The 26,149-nt window shown below is 54.7% G+C and overlaps 12 protein-coding genes across 12 annotated transcripts in view; 7 read left to right on the top strand and 5 right to left on the bottom strand.

The window, feature by feature from the left end:
• Positions 1 to 26: 26 nt before the first annotated feature.
• On the top strand, positions 27 to 782 carry M421DRAFT_77685 (uncharacterized protein; the record flags this gene model as incomplete). Its single annotated transcript, XM_033597346.1, has 2 exons — positions 27 to 165; positions 193 to 782. 2 exons carry the CDS (start codon positions 27 to 29, stop codon positions 780 to 782), a joined length of 729 nt encoding a protein of 242 aa, XP_033442859.1.
• M421DRAFT_426745 (uncharacterized protein) lies at positions 735 to 1,535 on the top strand. Its single transcript, XM_033594487.1, has 2 exons — positions 735 to 1,034; positions 1,085 to 1,535. The coding sequence occupies exons 1-2, from the start codon at positions 964 to 966 to the stop codon at positions 1,464 to 1,466; spliced, it is 453 nt and encodes a 150-aa protein (XP_033442858.1). The 5' UTR covers positions 735 to 963; the 3' UTR covers positions 1,467 to 1,535.
• A 329-nt stretch (positions 1,536 to 1,864) lies between these two features.
• On the bottom strand, positions 1,865 to 3,718 carry M421DRAFT_426744 (MFS general substrate transporter). The gene has a single exon (XM_033594486.1). It carries the CDS (start codon positions 3,584 to 3,586, stop codon positions 2,156 to 2,158), a length of 1,431 nt encoding a protein of 476 aa, XP_033442857.1. The 5' UTR covers positions 3,587 to 3,718; the 3' UTR covers positions 1,865 to 2,155.
• A 3,177-nt stretch (positions 3,719 to 6,895) lies between these two features.
• On the bottom strand, positions 6,896 to 7,497 carry M421DRAFT_426741 (Ctr copper transporter; the record flags this gene model as incomplete). The annotated part of the gene is made up of 1 exon (XM_033594485.1): positions 6,896 to 7,497. A coding segment is annotated over one exon (530 nt), but the record flags the coding sequence as incomplete, so codon positions are not given.
• Positions 7,498 to 8,093: 596 nt separating this feature from the next.
• M421DRAFT_77693 (ferric reductase) lies at positions 8,094 to 10,229 on the top strand (the record flags this gene model as incomplete). Its single annotated transcript, XM_033597348.1, has 2 exons — positions 8,094 to 9,825; positions 9,919 to 10,229. 2 exons carry the CDS (start codon positions 8,094 to 8,096, stop codon positions 10,227 to 10,229), a joined length of 2,043 nt encoding a protein of 680 aa, XP_033442855.1.
• Positions 10,230 to 12,155: 1,926 nt separating this feature from the next.
• On the bottom strand, positions 12,156 to 12,779 carry M421DRAFT_353245 (uncharacterized protein). Its single transcript, XM_033589590.1, has one exon. It carries the CDS (start codon positions 12,583 to 12,585, stop codon positions 12,250 to 12,252), a length of 336 nt encoding a protein of 111 aa, XP_033442854.1. The 5' UTR covers positions 12,586 to 12,779; the 3' UTR covers positions 12,156 to 12,249.
• A 1,102-nt stretch (positions 12,780 to 13,881) lies between these two features.
• Positions 13,882 to 14,714, top strand: M421DRAFT_22440 (carbohydrate esterase family 5 protein; the record flags this gene model as incomplete). The annotated part of the gene is made up of 2 exons (XM_033588338.1): positions 13,882 to 14,368; positions 14,419 to 14,714. Coding segments are annotated over 2 exons (783 nt in total), but the record flags the coding sequence as incomplete, so codon positions are not given.
• A 693-nt stretch (positions 14,715 to 15,407) lies between these two features.
• On the bottom strand, positions 15,408 to 17,311 carry M421DRAFT_104946 (siderophore iron transporter mirB; the record flags this gene model as incomplete). Its single annotated transcript, XM_033587078.1, has 2 exons — positions 15,408 to 16,965; positions 17,013 to 17,311. The coding sequence occupies 2 exons, from the start codon at positions 17,309 to 17,311 to the stop codon at positions 15,408 to 15,410; spliced, it is 1,857 nt and encodes a 618-aa protein (XP_033442852.1).
• A 2,473-nt stretch (positions 17,312 to 19,784) lies between these two features.
• M421DRAFT_104945 (uncharacterized protein) lies at positions 19,785 to 21,293 on the top strand (the record flags this gene model as incomplete). The annotated part of the gene is made up of 4 exons (XM_033587077.1): positions 19,785 to 19,943; positions 19,994 to 20,101; positions 20,150 to 21,066; positions 21,122 to 21,293. The coding sequence occupies 4 exons, from the start codon at positions 19,785 to 19,787 to the stop codon at positions 21,291 to 21,293; spliced, it is 1,356 nt and encodes a 451-aa protein (XP_033442851.1).
• Positions 21,294 to 22,882: 1,589 nt separating this feature from the next.
• On the bottom strand, positions 22,883 to 23,468 carry M421DRAFT_77704 (uncharacterized protein; the record flags this gene model as incomplete). Its single annotated transcript, XM_033597350.1, has 2 exons — positions 22,883 to 22,957; positions 23,010 to 23,468. Coding segments are annotated over 2 exons (534 nt in total), but the record flags the coding sequence as incomplete, so codon positions are not given.
• Positions 23,469 to 24,030, top strand: M421DRAFT_352967 (uncharacterized protein). Its single transcript, XM_033589589.1, has one exon. The coding sequence runs from the start codon at positions 23,582 to 23,584 to the stop codon at positions 23,993 to 23,995; it is 414 nt and encodes a 137-aa protein (XP_033442849.1). The 5' UTR covers positions 23,469 to 23,581; the 3' UTR covers positions 23,996 to 24,030.
• A 478-nt stretch (positions 24,031 to 24,508) lies between these two features.
• The window catches only part of M421DRAFT_410108 (T-complex protein 1 subunit epsilon), a 2,761-nt gene continuing 1,120 nt past the window's right edge, over positions 24,509 to 26,149 (top strand). The window contains exons 1-2 of the mRNA XM_033590378.1: positions 24,509 to 24,558; positions 24,615 to 26,050. Of these exons, the coding sequence (XP_033442848.1) occupies positions 24,518 to 24,558; positions 24,615 to 26,050 (1,477 nt within the window). The 5' untranslated portion in view covers positions 24,509 to 24,517. The remainder of the gene's footprint in view (positions 24,559 to 24,614; positions 26,051 to 26,149) is intronic.

Raw genomic sequence — 26,149 nt, 5'->3', positions numbered from 1 at the left:
CCGACTTGCACCGTAACATGACCATTATGCGGACGGAAGACGCAAAGAAGCGGCGGGAGGACATCGAAACGAAAGGCCTGGCGAAAGTCATCACCAGTCAGGAGCATAGCGATACCATGTTCGTGCAGTGTCACCCCAAGGGTACAAAAGGTACGGTGAACTCTCGTCCAGGTCCGCATTAACTAACACCAGCAGGCAGCGTGATGCCGGAGCTCGATAGCCATGCACCTAGTGCGAACAACCCTACGCCTCTTGAATCGCGCTTCTCGCCCTGGCACGCATGCGGCTCGGATCACAAAGTATATCACCTAGGGATGAGACGATCTGCACACTTCTCGCTCGAAGGATGTATACTCCGGTTGCCGCCTGGCGACTACGGACACGAGGCAGCTGCTCGGCAATGGGAAGAAACATTTGGAGTTACGAGAAGTCGAGACCTCTTGGCGTTCACAAATGCCAGGATGGGCTTCGTTCCTGGCCAGAATGCATGCCCGGAAGGACTGGTCTCGATAACGGTTGGTGTGAAGGGTCAGACAACCTTGAACGCCATACTGCAGAGGGCAAGGAGAGCGGAAGTGTCCAGTGATGGGAATGTGAGCATGTGCGGAGTTAGATGGAACTTTGTCCTGACGGGCCACGGAGATTCCAAACTTCAGGCGCATGCCAAGAGCCTAAGTCAGCAGCTGCGGGCCATTATGAAGGTTGTTGGTCCCTGTTGTGCGCAGGATCAATGTTCGTCGCAGCAGCCTGGAGATTGTCAGTGTTGCTTTGCATCTCGATAGGTACGGTAGGTATCAGCCTTGTGGCTGAGCATGTGGCGCTAGACAACGCAGCAATCAACCAAGGGCGTACGCAACACCACTGGCATCCTCGCGCACACGTCGAGAGTAACAGCGCTCCAAGAGTTTGATGTCACCTTACGCTTTAACACTCTCTCTGCTCAGGCTCTGATGGTCTTAAACAATGGCTGCGAACCGACATATCATCATGCCTAATCCCCAAAGTCGGTATGCCAGGAGCAGGGGGGCACGTAAGTCAGTGGCTTATTGCCTCCGTCGGTGATCGATCGCTGATAAATAAACAGCGCGGTCTGCAAAATCTGCCTCTGGGAGGTCCTCCGACATTGCGCCCTGTCTAGTCTACCTCGAATCAGCCCGTTCAGCATGACTACACGCCAACGTCGACTCTCGAACTTGTCGCGGAAGAGACCGCACACTTCCAAGCGGTCAGACAGCTCGATTTGTCACAACACTTTGTTCAGCATAATTGTATTCCGGGATTTGAATTATTGCTGGGTAGTCGAGTCTCTGCGGTTGCCTAGCAATTGGGCTACCGCTATCTTGTTTCCTTGTAATCTCTCGTTTGTCTTCACTGATTTAGGTTATCAGTGCGACCAGGGAATGGTGAGCTTGGCTGGATGCCTTCAAGTGTGCTCACGCGATGTCAGCAAGTCCGTTATTTTGTAGGCCAAATGCCTCCGACGCAGAGTACTTTATTACCGCCAGGCAGTCCTCAAATTCTTATCGATAACCAGTCAACTCATGAAGCACTGCAAGATATCATGCTCCAAGAGGCGATCAGCCAAGCTGCATCCCTAGGTATGCCTCCATCGCTCAGCTTACATGACTTGACCAGTAATGGCGTGGCTTTCATCAGCAAACTGGATGACGCTCAGATATGATACCTGCATCTTTTGAGGGTCACGCCTCGGTTCTTGTCACCACCTGAGTTTGCCGACGCAACGAGCGTACTAGTGGCGATCGTTGACATTGTGCGAACATATGAGATGGCCTCGATGCCATCTGCTTCCCTTTCGGCCAATAATCTAGCAAGCGCAAAAGAGATGAAAAACTTGTTCTCTGATCTAGCTTTCCCACCACAGACCGACCGGACGGCAGCGCCAGACACTAATGCTTTGGGCTCAACAGAGAGAAACGAGCACCAAGGATCTCCTCTGGAGACTACAGATACTCACTGTACTATTCCTTGTACCAGGACGGTGCAGACGACTTGACTTTCTTTGACTTGGGCCCTGATGTTAAAGGTGCGAATGTAAGCCCAAATTAGAAGGCTCCTTCACCGCGAGAGTTTATCGATATGAGTCTAGTAAGCGATTGACATAATCTGAAATGACATCGGCCGCCTTTACAGATATCTAAACTCTGGCCCTCCAATCACATCCTACAAGCGCAAAGCGAGTCATGACAAGCAACGCACCACCTATGAAGAAAGAAGTCCCAGCCCAGATGTTGGCATACGTGTAATTACCGTCATGCCGCTGTATAAGTGCGCCTGCCAATGGCGGTCCTGTGAAGCTGGAAAACGATACAATCGTGAAAGCCATACCCATCCTGATACCGGTCTTCTTCATGTCCGGAGTCCGGCTCAGCGAACCAATGACCGCAGGCCAAAGAGCTTGAATTACAGCGCTGGCAGATCCATAGATGACAGCGAAGGCGTACAAGCTTCTGACAGAATGTACCCCGATCCAGCCGTACATCATGATCCCGCAGATGAATGCGAACGGGATAAGTGTGTTGAGACTGCCGACTTTGTCCGCGTAGTAGGTGGGCAGCAGTCGAAAGATGAAGCCCATGCAGATCTGGACAAGCAGCAGATTGATGGATTCCTGGTAGGGAAGGCCTAGAATGTTACGGCCAAAAGATCCCACGTAGAAGAAGGCGAAGTATAAGCCCCAGAAGTTGAAGAACATGCCTGCACAGTAAAGCGAATACGGCGCTTCTCTAAAAGAGGCCCAGTCAACGATCGGTCCAGTCCTCCGTGGAGGCAGTCGTGTTCGAAACAGCGAGATAGTGATGACATTGAGAGCCAGCATAATGAATCCGATGATTCGGATAGTCCACGGAAATCCGAGCTTCGGCAGGCATTGCTGCACAACGATTGGAAAAACAATACCTCCGGTACAGGATCCTAAAGCAGTAAAGCCTAGCGCAAAAGCACGCCTCTTGACGAAGTAGGTCGAAACAAGCGCCATGGCAGGGCAGAATTGCAGTCCATTGGCTATCCCTAGACAGACTCCCTGAGAGAGGAATAGCTGCCAGAGCTTTGTAGACTCAGCCATGGTGAAGACACCAACGAGTTGGAAGACGGTCCCCGCAATGTACACCGGTCGAAAGAGTCCAGCATCGGTCGCACGGCCCGAGAAGGCCCCAATGCCAAAGAGGAAAAACACCTGGATGGAGCCAATCCAGGAGATCGTTGAGGGCGCAATTCTGAGCGTGTTCTCATAGTACGTCTGGTAGACACCAAAAGACGTGAAAAAGCCAAATGTGGTGAAAATTGTAAGATGGGTGCAGAAGACTTGGACCCACGCCGTCAAGCCTCCATCTGGTGCTGGACCGGGGTCGAACGAGGCTGCCGATGTTCGCGAGAACACTCTTGCCAGAGCTGGTGTAGATGCCTTCTCTTGCTCTTGCTGTTGCCGTTCAGGGACTTCGACTGCCTCTTCGATCTCGTCGTCGCGTGTGCTGGGCCATGCTCTCAAACCTCTTTGCCGTTCTTCAGCATCATCATGCTTCTCCGCATCCCGGATATTGCGCTCCACGGCTGCGGCTTGCGATGTCATTGTTCAAGCGTGATGTCAATGGGTGGATGGGTGCAACGAACGGCAGCGCATAGCAGAGGCCCGATGCGATGAAGGTGTTTTTGGGAGACGATTGCGTTATAGCATTGGAGTACGAACGAAGACCGATTGTTCCTTCGCTCATCATTATTGAGCTGGCTGACAAACATTTCTTCCGATGGCAGGTCACAGCCCGTACATCAAGTGGAGCCGTGGCGCCCAATCCCGTCGTCGAGTTGCGCTTTTGGCAGGCCCCACAGTGTACTAGAGCAAAAACAAACGAAGGCCGTTTATTGTGGGGTAACGTCGGCAACTCGGCCAACATAGACGGCGCGCCACCCGTGGCACTTTATTGGGGATGGGCATTTAAGAGCTACCAGACGTGCTTGCCTCGAGGTCATGATGAAGGTTGGTGTAGACCGTAGAACAAGACATCAAGTCAACGGCTTGATGCTGAGGCTATTAGGTAGCGAGGCATTAAAGGGGGTGAGAAGTTGCTATGATCCATCTTGCCGCAGCTTTGGTGTCTGCACACACTGATCCAATCGGGCAAGGAGAGTTGGTGTTTGTTCGCCATGCCCCTCATGACAAGTACCGGTAACGTTAAGCACTTTGTTAGCGCGCCTGCTGCAGTGCGCCCCTTCCACTACTGCTCAACACCCTCACCAGCGAAACCGAGTAACCTGCAGGTGAAGGCTTATTCGCTGGTCATCGTCTACAATATGGGTCTGTTGTGACTTCCTGCGTACTTTCGATCACTCCATCCGGCCATGATCATCTGTCAAACGAATTGCATCTCATGGATATCCGTCAATAAGCGCAGCTGGACCACGACAAGCTTTGAGGACAGTCGTCAGACACGCGGGGCTCGCGATGTCCGCTGGGTGCTTTATCTGTCGACGAAGTACTTCCTATATAAGGGTTGCTAAGCGACCTGCGTTCATGTTGCCTTTCGCAAGAAGGCGTTGGATTATGTTACCGCTGACGACCTCCCGCAGCTTGCTTCACCCGCCGCACTAGACGCATCATGGTCAGCTCAATAGACATAACACACTCCCTAGATTTTGCTGACTATGCAGGAAGTGCTAGACAAAGAAGCTAGGATGCTCGCAATGCCCCACATGCGCATCGTATGTCCGGGCTACTGCGACCTTCTTGACCAGCTCTTCCGCGATGAAAGTTCCGCTGTACCGGTAATCAGAGGAGCATAGAAGAGCTACAAGGCTCTGAACGACTCTAAGGACGATTTAAATCCCGACTTGAGATCTACATTTCCAGCGCCATGCTCCACCGACATCGCTCGCGTACTGGAGCCTGAGTCTGACATGAGCATGTCGTTTTGCACGCCAGTGTCAAGCTTGTTGCAATCGATCGACAATATTGCTTTGCTCATTTCGTGCCTTTCTACATTCCAGGGAGCCATTTTGTATACCTCCCGAGACTCTATTGCGTGAGTGGAAGAAATGCGGCTCTGCCAGCAGCAGTACGCGCAGCATCGCTGGCGAGACTCGCGTGGGAGCTGGGACAACCGGAACCTACTGGATGGCACAAGCGAAGCGATCGTATGCTAATGCCCTAATGAAGATAAATGCCGCGTTGTCGAATGCAGTAATTGCAATAATCGACGCAGTTCTTGTATGAGTCGTGGTGTTGAGCCTGTGTGTGTAACCACGTGGCTCAGATCACATGATATCTTGTTGTAGCAGGCACTGCCTAGTGGGCAAGTGCACTTACCTGAGAGCTGAGAGCTTATGTAACACAACAACACGACATCACACAACACGACAACAGATAGCAATACAATCGTTGATCACGGTCTCCGACCGACACTGCTCACGCAGTTACAGTATGAGACCATTATCTGTGCCGACGCGGGCACACCAGACAATTGGATAGAGCACACGAGAGGCGCTCTGGCGCTCTGGCACTCGTTCAGCTGTATGGCAGGAGACAGCTAGATATACCAGTCGAGCGAGCCCTGTTCACACAAGTCGCCAACATCATACGCATCGGTAGCTTGCGCTCCAGCACACGACTGGCCCCGGATATAGTCGCGCTTCAAATGTCCAATTTACGTTACACAGACGAGTGTCCACGATTTGGGATGAGCAGCTCCACCGGAGCGCTGGCGAATCTGCTTGCTGATGTCAAGGACGAACATATGATGCCATCAGAATTTTTTTACGCAACGCAACAGCTGGAGGCAAAGTACATCGCCATTGTCGTAGGACTTCCGGCGTACTAGCAGTATGAAGTAGAGGAGCTGCACGAAGAACCTGACGTGTATGGAAAAACCATCCACCATTACTCGAGCAACCGTGCGGCTCAGTTGTGGAACTCGTACGGAATGACGCGTATCTTTCTTGACGACATAATGCACAGCTGCGCGCGGTATCTTCGACCTCTCAACAGATCTCTATTAGTACAAGCAAAGCGTGGCGCAAATGATTTGGCTGCTGACGTCTGTGCAAGTGTGCCACAGTTCACCGATCCAAAGCACTCTACCATTACGACTGCTGCTATTTTGCTGTGGCCTTTTTCGACGGTATGAGGCACATATCTGCTTCGAAAAGACTTGCGAGACTATGATGAGGGAAATCGAAATCTCTTGAAGGCGAACTTCGCATCCCTCAAGCAGGAAAAGTGGCATCATGCCGCGGGACTGATGCACTGAAGGATGGACAGCACATGGTCTACCTGTCGTAAGGCAGGAGAGAAGAGAGATTCCGATTGTTCGAGACCCACGATGCAAGTGGAAGTCGAGTCAGATGAATCTTCGGTGGCTACATTCGAAGCGCTGGCGCCGATGCCAAGCAGTCAGGTGTGAATTGCCCTGAAGCCCACGCGTTCGAGACTGTGAAGTGGAGCACAGCCGAGCCTCGAAGGAACGCCACCAAGCGTGTGAGTGGGACTTTATCTGCTCAAAAACACGCACACTGATTGACATCGCGGTGCTCTGGATGTAAGAAACATGTCTAGTAAGTTGGGCTTGTCTCGGTGTACTTTCTGAATGCGGCATTGTGGCTGACATGTTGAACAGGCTACCTTCAGAACTTGCTCAACGTAGGTAACGAGTAATGTGGTGGGCAAACCTCAGTGGCGAGACGCACCGTCATGCGTCTGCCTTTACCTGATTCCTGGAACTCGATCGAAGTTTGCTCCTCCGAGATAACGACAGCTGATCTTGTGGGTGTATCGGGACTGGACATGTCGAAGTCACAATTCGACAGTCTATGTCAAAGTTGTTCAGTATGAGCAACGCAAACTACAACGTCGATGTCACTGAAGTACAGTATTCGATAGGTAGTTGATCGGTTATTCGCAAGATTGGGTATCATATGTCTGCTGCTTCTTCTTCAAGCAGTCTTCTGCGTCTACTGTCGCTCAGCGGCAACAACCTGTGGGTCCAGTAGCATCAACTGAAGCCCGTCGGACATCCTTCTCCTGCCTGAACACCGCCTCAAATGGGATCCTGACCACCATCCAATCGCACAGGAATTTCCCAAGAATCGCACCGAGAATGATCGAGATGAAAATCCAGCCGTTGAAAGACATGACGATCAGCATGAGCAGATACGCAACACCAAGTGTTACTCCATGGATGATGGCGCGTGCTAGTTGTTGCAGCGAAGTGGCGCGAAACGTAGCGTACTGGGTTCCTAGCGTGGAGGAGGGGCCGTCGCAGCAGTTGGAAAGAGGCGTCTCGGCAAGTGCTGCTCGCTGTATGCGCAATTGCCGTTGGAAAGTGCGCAGAAGGTATGCGTCCCATTCAGTGCTGACACGACGCAGGAATTCGAGGGTTACAACGAGCATAGCGGCACCAATGCAAGATGCAGCGAACATGGCGTTGTTCTTGACGTGCCAGGAGCCGGACAGGAAGCAAGAGTCAACGATGCGCCAATTCCAGAGCATCTATGAAAGTCAACAACCATAACACAAGTCGACGTTCCAATTGATGTACCTCCATCGAGCACTCGTTGTTGCCGAGAACTGTGGCATTGGAGCTGTGGCCGTGAGACATGATGAGATGTGCGTTGGGGTGCAGTCGCTGGTACGCCGCGGTGATGAGGTTTGACAGACGAGGTGCGCACAAGGGAACGTGGACTCGGGGCTTTAATTGAGGCTCGACAGCTGTGACGCCACTGCGATACTCAGGGCCTCGCCGCTATATCAACTCCCCGAAACATGCTCAACGCCCGAACCAGAACTACAAATTGCCTCAAGCCAACTTGGCGGAAACGCCAGCGGCCCGGCGAAACTCCTTTAAATGTGGGGGAACGTGCTCAAATAAACTCGTTTGGTACTCACACTAGCCTATTGCGTGCCGGAAGGAGCCACTCTCACCACCAAGCGGAGCGGCAGACGCTTGGCATCTCGCGACTAGTCAATCAACCATCTGAAATGCGGCAACCATGAGTCGACTGCCAGATTCATATAGAGCCATGGGAACTGTCTGCTGCGACAGTAGCCGCGACCAATCTTTGCTCACGAATTTGTTATCTGAGCAGCCATGGCCAACACCCTGAAGATGTTGACAGCGCGTCAACACATTCAGAACATCAGCGCCGCCTCGGAGGTGCAACCGCACTGGGGGTATGCGGACCGCGTGATACCTTGCGTCAACGATGCCGGGTCCTGCAAGTACCTCGACGTTGTGTATGCTGCCCACGACATTGGCATGTACTACACCGGCATCATCTGGGCAACGATCGGTGGAGTCCTCATCGTTTGGGCCATTGGACGACACTTCATGCGCGCACACCCATCAGGCGTTGTGCTTCCAGCAGAATTGGCAGGAGAAGGCGTGAACAAGAGGAGGAACGCTCTTCAGAGATTTGCAACAGCAGCTCCATCGTATGCTCGTTCATACCTCCTTCCGGATGCCAACAGATTCATCTTTGGCCGCGTCACACGTACCCAGGTCCTAACTCTTGTAGTCCTTGTGGGCTATCTTACCATCTGGTCCTTTGTTGGTATCGTCTACGACACATGGATCACTCCAGTAAAGAACATGGCCGGCACCTACAACACTCGGACAAGTCTGGGACCATGGTCTGATCGCGTGGGTGTCATTGCTTATGCTCTGACTCCACTCTCCATCATGCTATCCAGCCGAGAGTCAATCCTTTCTTTGGTCACTGGACTGCCTTACCAGAGCTTCAACTTCCTCCACCGCTGGTTGGGATATCTCATTTTTGCTCAGTCCGCCCTGCACACCATTGGATGGTCCATCATTGAGATCAGACTTTACCAGCCCCAGCCTTCTGTTGGACTCAAGTGGATCCGCCAATTGTATATGATATGGGGCCTAGTCGCTATGATCCTTCTCACATTCCTTGTGATCTTATCTACGCCATGGGGCATTCGCATGACAGGTTATGAGGCTTTCCGTAAGCTCCACTATGTCTTGGCTATGGTGTACATCGGCGCATGCTGGGGTCACTGGGAGCAGCTGAAGGTTTTCCTCATTCCTGGTCTGGTTGTGTGGATCATTGACCGCGCTATCCGCCTCGGTAGGACCGCTCTTCTGCACTACAACTTCCTTCCCTCGGGTCACATGGGTTTCCGCGCCGCACCGGCAGACATCACCTTCTTTAAGGACGATGTCAACGGCGACGTTGTCCGTTTGGATTTTGATCACCCTCAGGATTCCTGGTCCGTTGGCCAGCACTTCTATCTCATGTTTCCCGAGTCCAGCATCTGGCAAGCGCATCCCTTCACCCCGCTCAGCCTTCCCGTCTTCGGCGCTGACACCCAGCGCCACTCTTACATCTTCCGCGCGAAGAAGGGCGAGACTCGTAAGATTGCTGAGCTCTCCGCCAAACGTATTGCACGCGCTGCCGATCCTCAAGAAGCTAGCGAAAGCCTTGTGGGAAATGCTCGCCTTTCTGTCGTCCTGCAAGGCCCATATGGCGAGCAGACCATGCGCGACCTCTCTTCTGATTCAAACATCCTTTGTATCGCCGGCGGTACCGGCATTACATATGTTCTTCCCGTCCTCCTCAACATCGCCTCTCGTCCTCAGAACCGCGATCGCAAACTCTCCCTCGTCTGGGTCATCCGCCACCGCGGCGACATCGACTGGGTCGCGCCAGAGCTTGCGATTCTGAAGCGAAAGTGCCGGAACCTGAGGACCGGCATCCACATCTATGTCACTCGCGCAGCTGAAGACCACTACCACGAGCCAAACGTACCTACAGCTGCCGAGAAGGTCACCGCGACTGACTGCTCGCCGGAGAAGGGTAGCTGCTGTGCGCCTCAGGAGAGTGGCAGCTGTTGCGCACCGAAGGAAATTGACATTGAAGTCCAGCCGAAAAGCTGTTGCCAGGGCAAAGAGATCCAGACTATTTCGAACTCAACGGACTCTTCGGCTGCCTCCGTCTCGTCCGCACTTTCCGTTCACGGTGTATCAAAGTCAGAGCTAAACCTGGATCACATTCAGGCGCGCCCTAACTTGAGGCTCACGGTTGACGACTTTGTTGCTTCTACAGTACGAGGGCGCACTGACGTCTTTGCATCCGGACCCGGCGGCATGATCAGTGATCTGCGCACCATCATTGCTGGAGTGAACAAGGGTGGTGAGGTCTGGAAGGGCGAGGAGAGGTGGGATGTCAGGTTGACATGCGACGATAGACTGGAGTGGTAGACGAACCAGTCAGCGCTAGCATAGCGATTTTGCTCATGATACCCCCAATGCAAGCTTTTCAACATTCAGAACGGATCAATGAGTGCGACGTCTGTCATTGTTGCGTTACCATCGTACAAGAAGCTATTTATGTCACATCGTCACCTCTCATCATCACCTCTCATCATCACCTGAGTTCCGCTCGCCCTGATCTCGAGTTGGGCGACCCTGTGGTTGACCTCGCTGATGCCCCCGTCACATTCGTCGTACTTCTTCATCGGCTCCTTGAACTCGCCTTGGAGGAGCTTGCAGTCATTGATAAATGACGGAGTGAACTTGGCGGCAGCCGCCTCCATCTCAGCAACCTTCGTGACATAACCTTTGGCGTTTATGTTGTTCTTTACCTTGAGTTCGTCAAGCTTGTCCAGAAAGTTAAGGGAGCTCTTGCAGACGGCACCAAGATTAGAGGCAGCAGCTTTGTTAGCTTAACCACCTCAGAATACAAGGCTGCATAGCAGACTCAGAGAATTGCATGACCTGGTTGTTGACTTGCGTTGCGCAGGAGTTCGTGCTCTCAACCAGAGTATTAGTGCGAGTCTTAGATTCTTGAGGTACACTGATAATATCAGTGAATGCCATCACATCGCTCAATGTCGACTTTTGCTTGAACGGTGAGCAGGACTATCAGTACAGCAGTCCCTGTGGCGCTTGGCGTATCTTAAAGAAAGGATATATACCTCCAGAGTACACAATGCGGAATCGCCAATACTACATCGATTTACTGTGAGCTCCCTGACAGCGAGCTGCTCATGATGCCTTATATTTTCGGCAGTAAGCTGCGAGCTGTGCCTTCTCCGAGACGGGGCTCTGAAAATCAGAAGGGTACCGATGGAAAGCTCCACCTGCTTCCTTGCTTCGGTAGTTTGAACAGAGCCACATACGAGCACGCCTGAAGGACACCTTTGATTATTTGTACCGGGAATGGGGCAAGATGGCAAGGATCTCTCTGCACTCACGAACTGCTAAGGTTCATGGAATATGCTACTAAGAACGATGGACTCGGGGTCGCCACGGGCATATCGACCTTTCAATGCAAGCCAGTTTTGAAGACAGGGGGAGAAGGGGCAATAAACAGGTCTCGAAGCTCAAAATAAAACTTTCAGCAGTATATGAGCTGGGCTTTGAGATCTTCATACTGCGAATGGCGCTGATGATGGCGAAGTGATGAGACGTGGTATGTTCATGACTGCTACGTAGCCCACTCCCACAGCCGACCGGACTGGCACCCATCCCTATACAGGAACACACGTTATCGCTATCGAACCCGCGAACTTTGTGATCATGGGAATTTTCATTTGATTATTGTATTCAACCGCGATGCAGAATGGAATTCCCATGTCAGACGGCGATGATCGTCAGGCCATCTGATTGAGGATACGACCATCGTTTGATCTTATCTAGCATGCATCACTTCCTCAACGCATTCGATGCGTGCGAGAAAAAATCATCGAGACCACAAGCTACGCTCCGAGCTTGCCGTTGAAGCGTGTGCTCTGACAGCCGACCGCGCGAGTAAAGGCCTCTCAAGCACCTGCCGAGTTCTAAACACCTAGAGGACTGTCGAAAGCGTCTGGGATGTTTGCACAATCTACAGATATTGGACAAGTAACTGTAAGATGCTGGAGCGGGCGGCACTGTATCGGTCGTGGGGGCTTGACGCTACACCAACGAGCCTCAAGGCTGTTAGCAAGGAGATCGATTACTTAGACATCCTCACTAGCTCTGCAGCTGTCATCCTTTACATATTTCCATATCCGAGGGGGGAAGCTACTTCAGATCGGAGTCGCTGTTGATGCCATGTAAGTCTCAACCATCCCGTAGCTAGTTCTCAGACATCCTGGCCGTAAGCAGGTTCACTCTTGACGTCGACGCCGATCGCAAAAACGCTTTTACAAAACCACACTATTCGACACTGTGTACTACTCACAATTGTATTTACGTACCACTGTTTTTTTTTAGAATGCATACCAACTCTCAACTTTTATATCGGGCGCTCTTTTGTTACCAATGACCGGTATATAGATGGTAGCTTCGATTCTCTCAGACCAGTATATATCCTGGAAAGGACGTTATGGAGAGACCATTTGGCTTGGGCTCTTTTGCTGGACGCTCGGAGTTGGCCTGACCTGTATATTCGATGTCGACACGCCAAAGTACGCCATGACTCTTGTCCTTCTAGTCGAAGGTATCGGCATTGGTGCATCTTCCAACCAATGATCGGCCTGCAGACTTCGTCAGCCTCTCGCAGATGGCTTACCACACTCCGGACTTGAACGCACTTGGCGCTGCCTCCGCACAAAAGCGGGAGATCTCGCATGCATATGCTCAGGCTAGCAGGTCGATGTATTTCATGAACGCGCCTTTCATTAGACTGTGCCTTCTTGGAGGTCTGCTGACTGAGGGCCACAGTCTCCAGCGTCTAGAAGAGGTCGAATTGAAAAAGCCAAGTGCGTATTCGAGCGATCAGACACTTGCACAGGAAGTCGAGACAAAGCCTACAGATTCCAGCGCTCCCGCCGTCTCGCACGACTTCGAAAATACTTCGTAGATCCAGGAATTGAAGCTGTCGTACAAGTCTAGCATTCAGCAATGTATTCGCACTCCACTGAGGCTGCTTCGACTGTGCTGTACGTCGCGGATGCATTGACAAAGCATGCTCTGTGATTCGAGAATACCTCGCGGAAGAGATACAGGGGGGACGAGTGATGCTGACGTTTAATTGCACAGGAATTGTCCCAAACATCACCGGTTCCTCAAACCCGGCTGCAGGTCACATTTCTAAAACAAGAGAGGTACTCGAACGCTACCTACGGACATCTCGTAACTCAGTAAACCCTCTGAATGACTATAAGTCTAGAAGCACGAGCGGGGCGGCTGCAGCCTTGTCACACCGGAGTATGGCGGGTCACAGCGGGTCCAAATAGAGGACACCAAAAGTTGCAGAATAGATGCGTTCTGTGCATTATTCGCAAGAGTTGTAACGCATCAAGCCCAGATTACAGCACTGTTGAGCAGGTAGGTCCTCGTATTCGTGTTCGGTTCGGTAGGTATGTGTGCCTGCTGCAAATCGATGATTACGTCAGGATCAGTTCGTCATCAATGAGGCGCACCCAGCACCCCTCAGACCCCTTCAAAGCCACTTCCTTCAGCAACAGCAGCAGCAACAATTCCTGCGCCACCTAGAAGCGCTCACGCAGGTCCAGCCCCTATTCCCGTACTCCGACTGGCCATCTCCTTTGTCACATGCCGACTGTTCCTGCATCCCCAGAATCCGTTGGTGCCTGGACTTCTTCTGAGACTCCACAGTCTCAAGGCGCCCTCCTTGGCCGCGGTAATCGGCACCTAGCGCCCTGGGCTGCCCTCTATGTGGCTAGCTAAACCAGGATTCGCACGGGAGCAGGCCATGCTTGTGTGAGTCGCAATACCAATAAAACAAGGTCACAGTATCTCACCATGGGCATTTCCTCCTTTCGCCGTCGCTCTTTTGTTGCTGTTGTGTTTACATCTTGCGCATCGCTAACCGATAAGTTTCAGTACATAATTGAGGTCGATCGATCTCGTGCGTTCTTTCACTTCATTCTGCACAGTCGTTTTGAAAATGTTAACCCACGCCATTTCTTCCATTGCCCTGTTCGGCGCAGTAGCCTTCGCTCAACAACGCTGCGACGCGGCATACCCGGAGCCAGGCATCTACTGCAACACCACCGAAATCCTGGCCTTCCAATCCAGTGACTGCAGTCCCTACCACGTCTTCGTTGCGCGGGGCTCCGATGAACCCTACCCAGGCCGTTTAGGCAACGTGACCAGCGAGATCTGCAAAGAACTCGGCTGCACGTTCGAAAACATCGAGTACCCCGCGAAAAGCACGGCATGGGGACAGGACGAATGGTGTAAGTCAGCTAGCAAAGGCGCAGCGAATGGGCAGGCGCAACTCAAAGCATATGCAGAGAAGTGTTCGGACAGCAAGTTGATTCTGCTGGGCTTCTCGCAGGGTGCGGCCGTTGCACAGGATATCTTGGGTGGAGGTGGTGGTGCGGTGTTTGAGTGCACTCAGGACACCAACCCGGCTTTAGACCGCTCGTCCTCGCCTGGCTCACAGAGTATGTTGAATTCCATCCCCTAATCCTGCCGTGATGCTGATGAGTCATAGTCGTTGCAGCAGCCACCTTCGGCGCCGTCGTTCGCAGCAGAGACCAAAACTTCACTGTTGGCGAAGGCATAAACTACGACGGCCGACGCGCCCGCACACCTGAGCAACTCTCTTCCCTGCAAAAGTACTCCTCCGTACTCCTCGACTACTGCCACTACAGCGACCCAATGTGCGCCGTCGGCAGCGAGCCCGCAGACGTCATGGAGCATCTCAACTACTTCGTGGAACACAACGATGAAATTGTGACCTGGATTGCCGGCAAGGCCAAGGGCAAAGCGGTAAGTCTACCCGGCAGCCAGTCAGCTTCGACCAGTGTGCGCCCTGCGAAGGCGACGACGGGAGCAGAGATACCGACCAAAGTGGGCAGTGCGACTGCGACGGGATCTGTTACTGAAGCTTCGCAGACTAGCAGTGCGAGTAACAGTGCGAGTAACAGTACCAGCACTGGCGCAGGAGCCTCACTTTCTGCGGGCGACTATGTTGCGTCTGTTATGGTCGTTGTGAGCATGACTTTGTTCTCTGTCGCTCTCTTGTAAATCGAGATCAAAGTCGCCATCGTCCATTGCTACGGCATGCCGTTTGCATCGACGAGAAGCCTCGCCCGAATTGGGGACGCAGCGCTGCGCCAACAGATTGAATTCACATGCTGAAAAGGCCGATGCTGAAACAAACGCGTTGTCCGAAAGACTGCTTTTGCTTCGCTGAAGAGAGGGCAGAGGACGTGCGTTCAGAGTGTGATGGATTGGGAAACATGCATCAGGAGGAGTTCAGGGTCTTCAACGTCTTATTATTAGCGGTTTACGTAGCGCTCGCATCATACACAAGCAGGGCAGTACATATGTTCAAAGACTACAATTAATTCGTAATTAAGATCATCAACTCATCTAACTTTTTCAGCCTACAGCACATCCAACATTTCTACGCTCCAGGCACAGCAAACGTGGAAACGTGCAATCGCCATAGCTAGTGCGTGTGGTGCAGCTGCACGTTTACAAGAGACCAATGGTCCTCTGCTTCATCGTCTTGACATCGACATTCTGCCACAGAGCGATGGAGACGAGCATGGTGGCGTAGACACAAGTACCGCCGATGAGCATGTAGCGCTGGGTCTGGGCGTAGGATAGGTTGATGCCATCGCGCTCGGGAGAACCCCAGGCGTAGCTGGCCTGTACAGTCATGTCGCCGTAGATGGTGGCGATGTTGTCATAGGCGCTGGTGCCGGCAAGGTTCACCGCGAGGCGAGCAGGGAAGACGCCGGTCCAGATGGCGCCAGCGATGGTTGAGCCAATGGCACCGCCGATTGAAATGATCATAGACTCGACGGCAAGGAGAGCGGGGAAATCCTGCTGCTTGGAAACGGCCATGAGGGTGGTCTGCTCAGCGACGACGAGGACGCCACCACCGAAAGCGATGAAGATCTGGCACATGACAATGTAGCCGATGTTGACGTTGGGCTGGCGGAACTTGATCATGAGACCACAGCCGAGGATTGTGATGGGTGCACCGAAGAACAGAGCGTACATCTTGAGCTTTCCGTACTTGCGGAGCATAAGACCGAATATGATGGCCATAGTACACGAGCCCATGGTGTATGTGTTGGTGATGTAGATCGCGTGGACGACTGGCTGGTTGAACAGTACGACCAGGAGGGAGTAGAAGTAAGAGTCCCAGATATACCAGGCAATGTAGATCGAAGCGGCCATAGTGTAGGTGAAGATGACAGTGCGGTTCTTCAGCAAGTACCACGGGATGAAGGTGACAGGTGCGAGGTACTTCTCATACAAAGCGAAGCAGCCGATGAGAATAGCGCCGAAGATGATGAAACAGATGATCATCGGAGACTTCCACTGGTCCTTCTGGTAGGCGTAGAGGTTGAAACTGAGGAGGAAGAGGGCGAGACCGAGAGCAAGGATCAAGATACCAACAACATCGAACTCCTTGAGATAGTACATGACAGTCTGGCCGAATGTGCCACGGCTAGGGTTAGGAGTAATCAGACCCTGCTTCCTGGCCTTGTTCTGGTTGATGAAGAACATAGCGATCAAGGGAGCGCACACGAAGGGTGCGATAATGGTGAAGATACCAAATGCCCACTTGAAGCCAATGCCACCGGGAGCAATGATGCGGTTGACAGCAAATCCGTACACCCAGGTGGTGATGAGCCAAGGCGATGAGGCATAGCCGATGAAGAGGGCTCGGTTCTTAAGCTTAGAGGTATCGGCAATGAAGACGGTCATTGAGAAATCAATCGAGTTGTAGCCCATGTAGTAGAAGGTGTAGGCAGCGCAGTATGTCTGGACGTTCTCGCAAGCAGCCATCATGATGAGACCCATAATGTAGCAGATGACACCGAGGCAAAGCGCCCATGGCCTTCCCCAGATGTTCATGATCTTGGCGTAGGGCAGCTTCCAGAGGCCAGCGACGAGACCGGAGATGACACCAGTCAGAGCAGTGAGCGAGTGCTCCTGGAAGGAAGAAGTGACATAGGGTGTAAGGGTACCGACACAACCAGAGAAGAAGGACATCATGAACTGGATGAGCCACATGCTACTTGTTGTCAGCTTTGTTCACTGTGCTCTGACTGTAACTCTTACAAGACATAGGCCAGAATCAAATCATTCTTGGTCCAAACGAAGGTGGCGGCCTGGATGGCCTGAACACCCTGTTCGGCGTGGGTGTCGACCTTGTTCAGAGACTCATCATCAGATGCGGACATGGATGATGGAGACCTGGGAGCGCCGATTTTCTCGTCTGGAAAGCGGGAGACATCCATGCTGGCGTGGCCATCAACGGCAGCAGGAATATCAGCAATGTCCTTCTCGTTGGCGTGCTGATTGGGCACTGCGCCGTTTACCAGAGCACTGGTGGTCAAGCCCTTGAAAGAGAAACCCATCTCGAGGCTGGTGTGCTAGTCGGCACCGGAGTGTGAGGCTCGAAGGGATGGAGGAGATTGATAAGATCAAGCGGGCGATGGCGTGCACTCTTAAAGCATGCTGGGAGAAGATCCGCACTCACGGCGGGTGCTCCGCCCACAGCAGTCGGTCGACTCGCATTGCAGAAGTGGATAATGTCTCTGGCACCGCGTGTTCTAGTGTATGAGGCCGCGTGTGAGGGAACGGCAATACCTTTCAAGGTTGCATGGCGTGGCTCCTTCTTCCCAGCAAGCGCAGGCCAAGCGAAGCTTCTTGCCCACTTGCGGGAAAACCCCCGGTAATAAGCTCACCGAAGCTCGGCCCAGATCCTAGGAAAAATCTTATCTCGATAATCGTCCGGCATCAGCGGCGTTCGCCAGCCAATCATGTGCGACAGCTGGCGTGATCGTTGGTTATCAGATGCAAATTTTCATCTAATCTATTATCTGATCGAGACATCGGGCTGCGAGGTCGCCCACCTGACCGTTCGTCATGCATTTGTCAAGCTGCGTGGACTATGATGCGCTGTTTGACGGGTAGAGGGTCACTTTCGTCTTCAGCGCGGATCTTCCGATCATGCCGAATCCTTCAATGGTCATAGTGGAGAGAGTCTTGGTATTGTGTGAAAAATTGCTTATTCCCCACGTACCGCCGCTATATCTCTGGGCGCGCTGGACAGACGGCACAGGGTGGCAGGGGCAACCCCTTCGGCTTCCTTTCTCGAGGCAGCCAATACGTACCCTAGCATGCGCGAAATCTCAGGGTCTCGCAGCTCATAGGTAGGTGTAGAAGGGCTTCGCCAAATCTTTCCACAAACCGTGCTTCTCCACCCATGCTGCACGCCTAACGCTGCCAGAAGCTGAATACACTTTTACAACTAATTACGTCCTAGCCCACAAGCGCCTCATGGGCTTTTCCAGTAGATGTGCGAGTACGCAAGCCAACAACGTTGAGAGTCTTGTGCACAAGCCTTAGATATCGAAAATATTCGGGGTGCCATTAGGGTGGTTCAGAACCTGGGTGCTGAAATGTGAACCTTGGGTGGACGACTGGTCGACTATATTGACTGATGCCTGGAAGTACTTCTTCTGTCGAACGCTCTTGCAAGAACCATCTCATCACATCGCTGTCTTCAAATCATCTCTCATCTCCAGCGACTTGTAGAACCAAACCCACACCCAGATTTTAGTTCCCCGCCCGACAGACCAGTCCCAACGCGCCCTGCATCTCGGACCACACCAAGCTTCGAGGCGTCTTAGTCTATTGAAACGTCCTACTCCACAGGCCACGGGCTTTTCCCGATGCCTGAATACCTACCAAAGGATGAAAAAGGATCGCTAAGGCACATCTCGGCGGAATACCAACAAATGCGCATACCAACGAAACATCTCCAACAAGCTCAGCTGGTAGCCTGCAAAGCCACGCAATGCTACCTCTTGGTGGCTAGAGCTTGAGGATGCTCCTCTTCGTCATCCCATTGTCTGCTCTTCGAGATGTAATGGCACGTGATCTCGTTGAATGCCAAAGTTGCGATGCCGAAGTCGTTGGTCTACCGCCGAAGTCGTTGGTCTACCGCCAAAGTCGTTGCTGTAGAAGAACTGACCTACAGCTACGAACTGGCGGCAACGGCGATCGTGCAGTGGAGCCGTGGGGTCTGCAGAGGCGATCCTCTGAGTTTGCCGTGGGAGACGCTCGTGTACACCTGTTTCAACCAACGGTGAAGAAGCGCCGATCGACCTCGTCGTTGGAGACTCGCTCTCGCATACTCTTTACAACTCTGTGCGGAGCCCAAATGACGCCCAGTCGAGCACATTCCCAGCCCATCGCCGTCGCGTTAACGCCCTCCACGTATCATCACACGGCTGCACAGGTGCGCAGGACTCCGTGGTCGCAAGCTTTTGAGGATGGACACCTCCCTTCTTCTGGCGTCTGACAAGACTGTTCGTCCATACAAATGACGAAATCGACTTCCCGATTGTTTTGTGGTACAGTGCTCACCGCTAGAGCAGGCATGGACCCGGTTGTTCCGGATCACAGCGGTTGCCTACCTTCATCATGACCCCAACGCCAGATGTGCAATTCTCAGGTTGCGAATCGACAGATGCTGATTAGCTCTTGGAATCTCCAGAATGTGAAAGGTGAAAGTCCGGCCCTATACCCTACCAGGGTCTGCAACGACCATGGTCGGCACATTACATATAGTTACAACCGGCCTCATTTGGATCCTGATATTGGCGTACAAAGGTCACGGACAAGATGCCTATCGACGTCGCCGTTATTGTTAAGAGCTGGAAAGACCTCGGATAGAACTATGGTCAAAGCTGTCGGCGCTTGGTAAGCTGCCCCACCTTCACATGACCTCACGACGACGACGACAAGACTCCAGCGCAGAGCCGCGCACTCGATTCAAGGCCTGTATAACGCCTGTGTATGCGTCGGCAGGAGCCTGTAGACATGACCGAGCTTCTTGACCTGTGTTATGACGTTCTAATCTGTGTCCTTGAAGAAATCGATCCGTCCGACCTTGCCGCCTGTGCACAGACCAGCGTGGGCTTCAATGAGTTCCTCAAGAAGAACACACGGTTATACAAGGCACACTATTTAAAAACATTTGTAAGTCGTCGGAAAGGTATCTTGGTGTCTGAAGTTTAACAAGTCAATAGGACGACCCTCGTCAGAGACCGGACGACCCGGAGCCTGATTGGGTGGTAGAACTTCAGAGAGCAATACGATGTCAGAAGATACTGGGATCAGGAAGCAACGATGTGAAGGTGGGTTCCACGTTTGCTCGTCTCCAGTACCTCACTGACAAGACACAGCGAGATGAGTTTGAATTTGTAACCAAGACGGTCCTCTCCCTGGTCGCCACTGCGTCAACTGACAAGCTGGGCGTCTCAAACAACCAGCAGCTGCTGTCGAATCTGTTCGAATCTATCACGCAAAATCGGGATGCATTCATGAGTCGATCGTCGCTTTATGCGCGTGCGGGGACAGTCCATCAGAAGCCCGCCAAGGATGAAGAAGGCCGCCAGCTGAGTGCGAAGCTGCAGTGCTTGTTTGGCATCACATCGACGACCAGCGGAAGGAGATCGCTCCAGACTCACCCGTATGCGCGGTCGATGGTATACGACCTGCGCAAGTACACCGACGAGAACGAGTGGGGCCCGTTTCGCGACGACGGGAGCATGAGAGTCGACTGGGAGATGCTCGAGAGCATCATGATCGTGCTGGGCTACAGCTCGAATCTCTGCTGCCGTCGCTTTCTGTCCAGATTCCGACCGCCATGGACGCACCCGTTCGAAGGAGTCATCCCGGAGCGTGCATCAATGCTACCGCCGTATCCAACGGCACTGCCCCGCGAAATCAACGTCCCGCTCCGCCTCAAAGACCCCTACAACGTGACGGGCGTGTGGTCGCGCATCGTCTGCTTCCTCGACTACAACGACCTGTACCACTTCAACTTTGGCGAGGAGGCAGTCCGCTGGCCATCGGACCAGCCGCGCGACCCAACGGCGAGAGAAGAAGCAATCCGGCACATCATGATGGACATCAAAGTGACGTCGGTCGAGGCGGCGGGCGCGTCCGACCAGCCCGGCATGCCTGTTGTGCACTTCAGCGGCAAGTCGCGGTCGGTCGAAGCGTCGTGGGACCCGAACGCGAACTCGGGGATCCGCGGGTCGGTGCGCGTCACGCCCGAGGGAGAGGTGCGGTGGCAGACGATCAGCGTGTTTCACGGGTAAGTCCGCATCCCCGGCCGTCTTGCGTGGGCCGAGTATTACTGATGGTGACAGCGGAGAGGAGCGATGGCGGTCTGACGGGATTCAGGTCGGCGGCTTGCGGGCGCAGAGAGGTGTGATTGGGACGTGGTTTGACAAGGACTTTGATGCGCATGGGCCGGCGGGACCGACTGCGTTTTGGAAGATCAGCGATCAGAATCTGGTGGAGGACGAGGATGATTTCTGAGGGTGGTGATGGCGAGAGTTGCGGTAGGATTCAGTTACAATGTACATGCAAGCGCTGTATGACGTACGTAAACAGCGACAGGGCGTAAACAGCGACAGGGTGTAAACAGCGACAGGGTGTAAACAGCGATAGGGTGTAAACAATGCGCACATGACGGGTAAAACAACGCGCACGTGCCAGGTAGCAACGAGGTACGAACATCACGCTTACGACACCAGATTCGTCTCGGGCTGGAGGGTGATTGCGCATACCACGGTCGCATCAACAAGATCGCGTCAACATCGCGTCAACAAGATGTCGTCAACAAGATCGCGTCAACAAGATTTCGTCAACAAGATCGCGTCAACAAGATCGAGCCCTGCTGCAGGAAGACTGGTAGTAAAATTGTGGACGGGTACCTGACGACGTGTCTCAGGTACAGCCATCCGCGCGGGCCAATCACAACGCGGCGAAGGCTGGGCCCCAACCACCCCGCCAGCCATGCTGGTGTGGGTGGAGGGCAGTACAAAATGGGTGGTCAAGTGTGTGTCGACGCCTGTTGACATTCAAGTTTTGACGAATATCCAAGCCATTATTATCAAGAGTACATATCGCGACCTGCGAATCGCCACGGCATCTGAGTACTGGAGTACGCGTCACGTGTTGACTGACATCTGAAGACGAAGCTTTGGTATGTACTGTCCACTGTCCGGGGCTGGTGTGGCTGCGTTCTGACGCATTTAGATTCTCAGCACTGAATTACTCAATCACTCACTCGATCTCCAACCTCGACCTCACTCGCTTCGTTTGCAGAGATGAAGCGCAACATTGTCATCTTCCTCATCATCCTCATCCTCTTCATCCTGATCGCGCTGATCGCGTACCTGATCTACTACCTGCAGACGCGGATGGCAGTCGGGCAAGGGACGGCGAGCAGCGGGAGCGACATGACGAGCGTGGCGTAGGCGTTGCGTATGCGTAGGCGTAGGCGTTGTGTAGGCGTAGGCGTTGCGACAAGACGGCGTTGCGTAGGCGTTGCGACAAGACGACAAGGGTCACGATTGATGACGGAAAGACCATGGACATGTGAGGTGGCTTGGACTGGCGTTGCATTGCCGGCGTTTGGGCATTTTCTTCTTTCTTTTCATTGTTCATTGTTCTTTATTCGGCTATTTATTGGTTTGTTGTGGATGGTTGGACGGTTTGTCCGTGTTGTCCTGATAGGAGTGCGATACCCGGTGCCGCCGGTCTGGCTGGCTATTTATTACTAGAGAATGGCAATGTCACTACCACACGTTGTGCTCTTTCTCGGAGATGGTGCTGAATGGTAGAAGGTGAAGGAATTGATAGTCTACACAAGCCAAGCCATGATGCGCAGAGCCACGATCCAAACGCCATGTCCAAAATGTGTCTCGAGGTATGAATGCGATGCAGAGGTCGATGCCGAGGCGCGGCCACAAGGTCCCCAGGCACAGTACCATGCCGAGGCGCGGCCACAAGGTCCCCAGGTACAGTACCATGCCGAGGCGCGGCCACAAGGTCCCGAGGTACAGTACAACGCCGAGGCGTGGCCACAAGGTCCCCAGGCACAGTACAACGCCGAGGCGTCGCTACGCCTTGTCCATGGCGTCGCCGCTTGCGTCGTGTGTGGAGAAGACGAGGTGGGACTCGTAGTACTGCAGCATCTGGGAGGGTCAGCATGGGCTGTGTGGCGAGGCGGACGAGGAGCGACCGTACCTTCTGCGGGCACTTTGTGTACATGTGCTTCAGCGGGTGCTGCGTCTTCTTCTGGTTGTTCCACACAATGTAGGCGTACTTGGCGTCCTTGCCCGTCTTGGGGTCGATGCACTGCTCGACCGTGTCAATGTGGCTCACGTCGTGCTCCCAGCTGCCCGGCGGCGGGCTCCACGGCTGCTCGGCGGGCTCGGCGGCCTTTCTGGAGCGCTTCGAGGCGCTCGCGGGGGTGCCCGTCTCGCTCGCCGCGGCGGCGGGGCCCTTGCGCTTGGTGCCCTTTGCGGGCTTCGCGGGGCGGCCGCCAATGTCGTCAAAGTACTCGTTCAGCACGTCGGCGGCCGTCTCCATGTTCTCCTCGGGCTCCCAGGTGCGGTCACGCGGGTCCTCGTAGCCCTGCCACTTGACGTCGAACTCCAGCACGCCCTTGTTGAAGCGGTGGCCGATGATCTTCTCGACGACGAATCTGGGGCCGGGTCAGTGCATGCGGCGGGCGGGCGACTGGGGGTGGCGCGTACTCGGCGTCGTCGTCGGCGGCGTCGGACTCGGACTCGGGCGCGGTGGCTTTGGTCGCGGGCATGTCTGCGTCGGACGACTCGGCGTCGCTCAGGGCAGCTGGGGCGCGTCAGTACGGGCGCAGTGGGCGCAGCGGGCGCGGGCAGGCGGGCTCACGCGGCATGGCGGGCGCGGGCTGCAGTATGTGGATGCGCGGGCTGCAGTGCGTAGATGTGCGGGCTGCAGTGCGTGGATGCGCGGGCTGCAATGCGTCGGGCGCGGGCTTCAAGGCGTCGGACGCGGGCTTCACGGCGTCGGACGCGGGCTTCAAGGCGTTGGATGCGGGCTTCAAGGCGTCGGACGCGGGCTTCGAGGTGTCGGACGTGGGCTTCGAGGCGTCGGGCGTGGGAGCGCAATGGGTCAATCGACGGTCCCAGTCGCGCGACGGAGAGCTGCTCGACGACGCGACTGGGCTGCGCGCGCCGCCCGCTAGGTAGCGACCCCGGCCTTGGCAGGGAAAGTTTTGGTTTTGGACAAGCTGTCGGCGGCTGGTGCAGCGGCCCCCACCACCCCTCGTCGCTCGTAGATTGACGGCCTTTCTGCGCGTGTACAGCATCTGGAGCGTCTTTGCTTGTTGATTCCCCGTCGCATTCCCCTTTGCGTCACACACACCCGCCGCCATGGCGATGAGTACGTCTCCCCCCATTCCGACACTGCCCGGCTGCTTTCTCTCGGCCCCGCGAGATGGCCAGACGGCCGCACGCAAAGCCAGAGCCCAAGGCAGAGCCAGAGCCAGGGCCAAAGCCAGGGCCAAAGCTAGAGCCAGAGCCAGAGCCAAAGCCAGAGCCGCCATGCTGACCACGGCGCGACAGATCTCGACATGTCCAACGGTACGCCCCCGAGCGGCCCTCGCACCGCCCTGCCTCGGTCCCCCTTCCCGCCCGCGTGGAGCGCACGGCGAGCGCGCCGGCAATAAAGGCAGCAGCAGCAGCAGCAGCTGACGAGGAACAGCACAGGTGATGAAGGACGAGGCGGGCCGGCCGTTCATCATCGTCCGCGAGTAGGCCGCCACACGGTAGCGACGAGTTGCGCAGACCCACGCTGACTCCCTCGCAGCCAGGGCAAGAAGAAGCGCCAGCACGGCAACGACGCGGTCAAGTCGCACATCCTGGCGGCGCAGACGGTCGCCAACCTCGTCAAGACGTCGCTGGGCCCCCGCGGACTGGACAAGATCCTCATCTCGCCCGACGGCGACATCACCGTTACCAACGACGGCGCCACGATCCTCTCGCAGATGGAAATCTCCAACCACGTCGCGAAGCTGCTCGTCGAGCTGTCCAAGTCGCAGGACGACGAGATTGGCGACGGCACCACGGGCGTCGTCGTCCTGGCCGGCGCGCTGCTCGGCCAGGCCGCCGACCTCATCGACAAGGGCATCCACCCGATCCGCATCGCAGACGGCTACGACCAGGCCTGCGAGGTCGCCGTCGCCCGCCTGGACGAAATCAGCGACGAGATCCGCTTCGACAGGGACGACACCACGGAGCTGTTCCGCGTCGCCCGAACGAGTCTCGGCTCCAAGATTGTCTCCAAGGCCCACGACCAGTTTGCCCAGATCGCCGTCGACGCCGTCCTGTCGGTCGCCGACCTCGACCGGCGCGACGTCGACTTTGAGCTGATCAAGGTCGACGGCAAGGTCGGCGGCTCCATGGAGGACACGCTGCTCGTCAAGGGCGTCATCATCGACAAGGACTTTTCCCACCCGCAGATGCCCTCCGAGGTCCGCGACGCCAAGCTCGCCATCCTCACCTGCGCCTTTGAGCCCCCGAAGCCCAAGACCAAGCACAAGCTCGACATCACCTCTGTCGACGAGTTCAAGAAGCTGCAGACGTACGAGGCCGACAAGTTCACCGACATGATTGCCCAGATCAAGGCCACGGGCGCCAACGTCGTCATCTGCCAGTGGGGCTTCGACGACGAGGCCAACCACCTGCTGCTGACCAACAAGCTGCCCGCCGTGCGCTGGGTCGGCGGCCCGGAGATTGAGCTGATCGCCATTGCCACCAACGGCCGCATCGTCCCGCGCTTCGAGGACCTCAGCGCCGAGAAGCTCGGCCACGCCGGCATCGTCCGCGAGCTCACTTTTGGCACAACACGCGACAAGATGCTGGTCATTGAGGAGTGCGCCAACACCCGCGCCGTCACCGTCTTTGTCCGCGGCTCCAACAAGATGATCATCGACGAGGCCAAGCGCTCGCTGCACGACGCCCTCTGCGTGGTCCGCAACCTGGTGCGCGATAGCCGCATCGTCTACGGCGGCGGCGCCGCCGAGATTGCCTGCTCGCTCGCCGTCGAGGACGCCGCCGTCAAGAGCCCCGGCCTCGAGCAGTACGCCATGCGCGCCTTTGCCGACGCCCTCGACCAGGTCCCCATGGCCCTTGCCGAGAACTCTGGCCTGAGCCCGATTGAGACGCTGGCCAACATCAAGTCGCGACAGGCCAAGGAGAAGAACACGCGGCTAGGCGTCGACTGCATGCAGACTGGAAGCAACGGTAAGCACTTTACATGGCCCTCTCCTACCACACCGAGACTTGCATACGCACTTTACATGGCCCTCTCCTGCCACACCGAGACTTGCATACGCACTTTAC

Source organism: Didymella exigua, assembly GCF_010094145.1.
Source record: "Didymella exigua CBS 183.55 unplaced genomic scaffold M421scaffold_65, whole genome shotgun sequence".
Lineage (NCBI taxonomy): Eukaryota > Fungi > Ascomycota > Dothideomycetes > Pleosporales > Didymellaceae > Didymella > Didymella exigua.
Note: the sequence above shows the minus strand (reverse complement) of the source record. Positions and strands in the feature narration are given on the sequence as shown.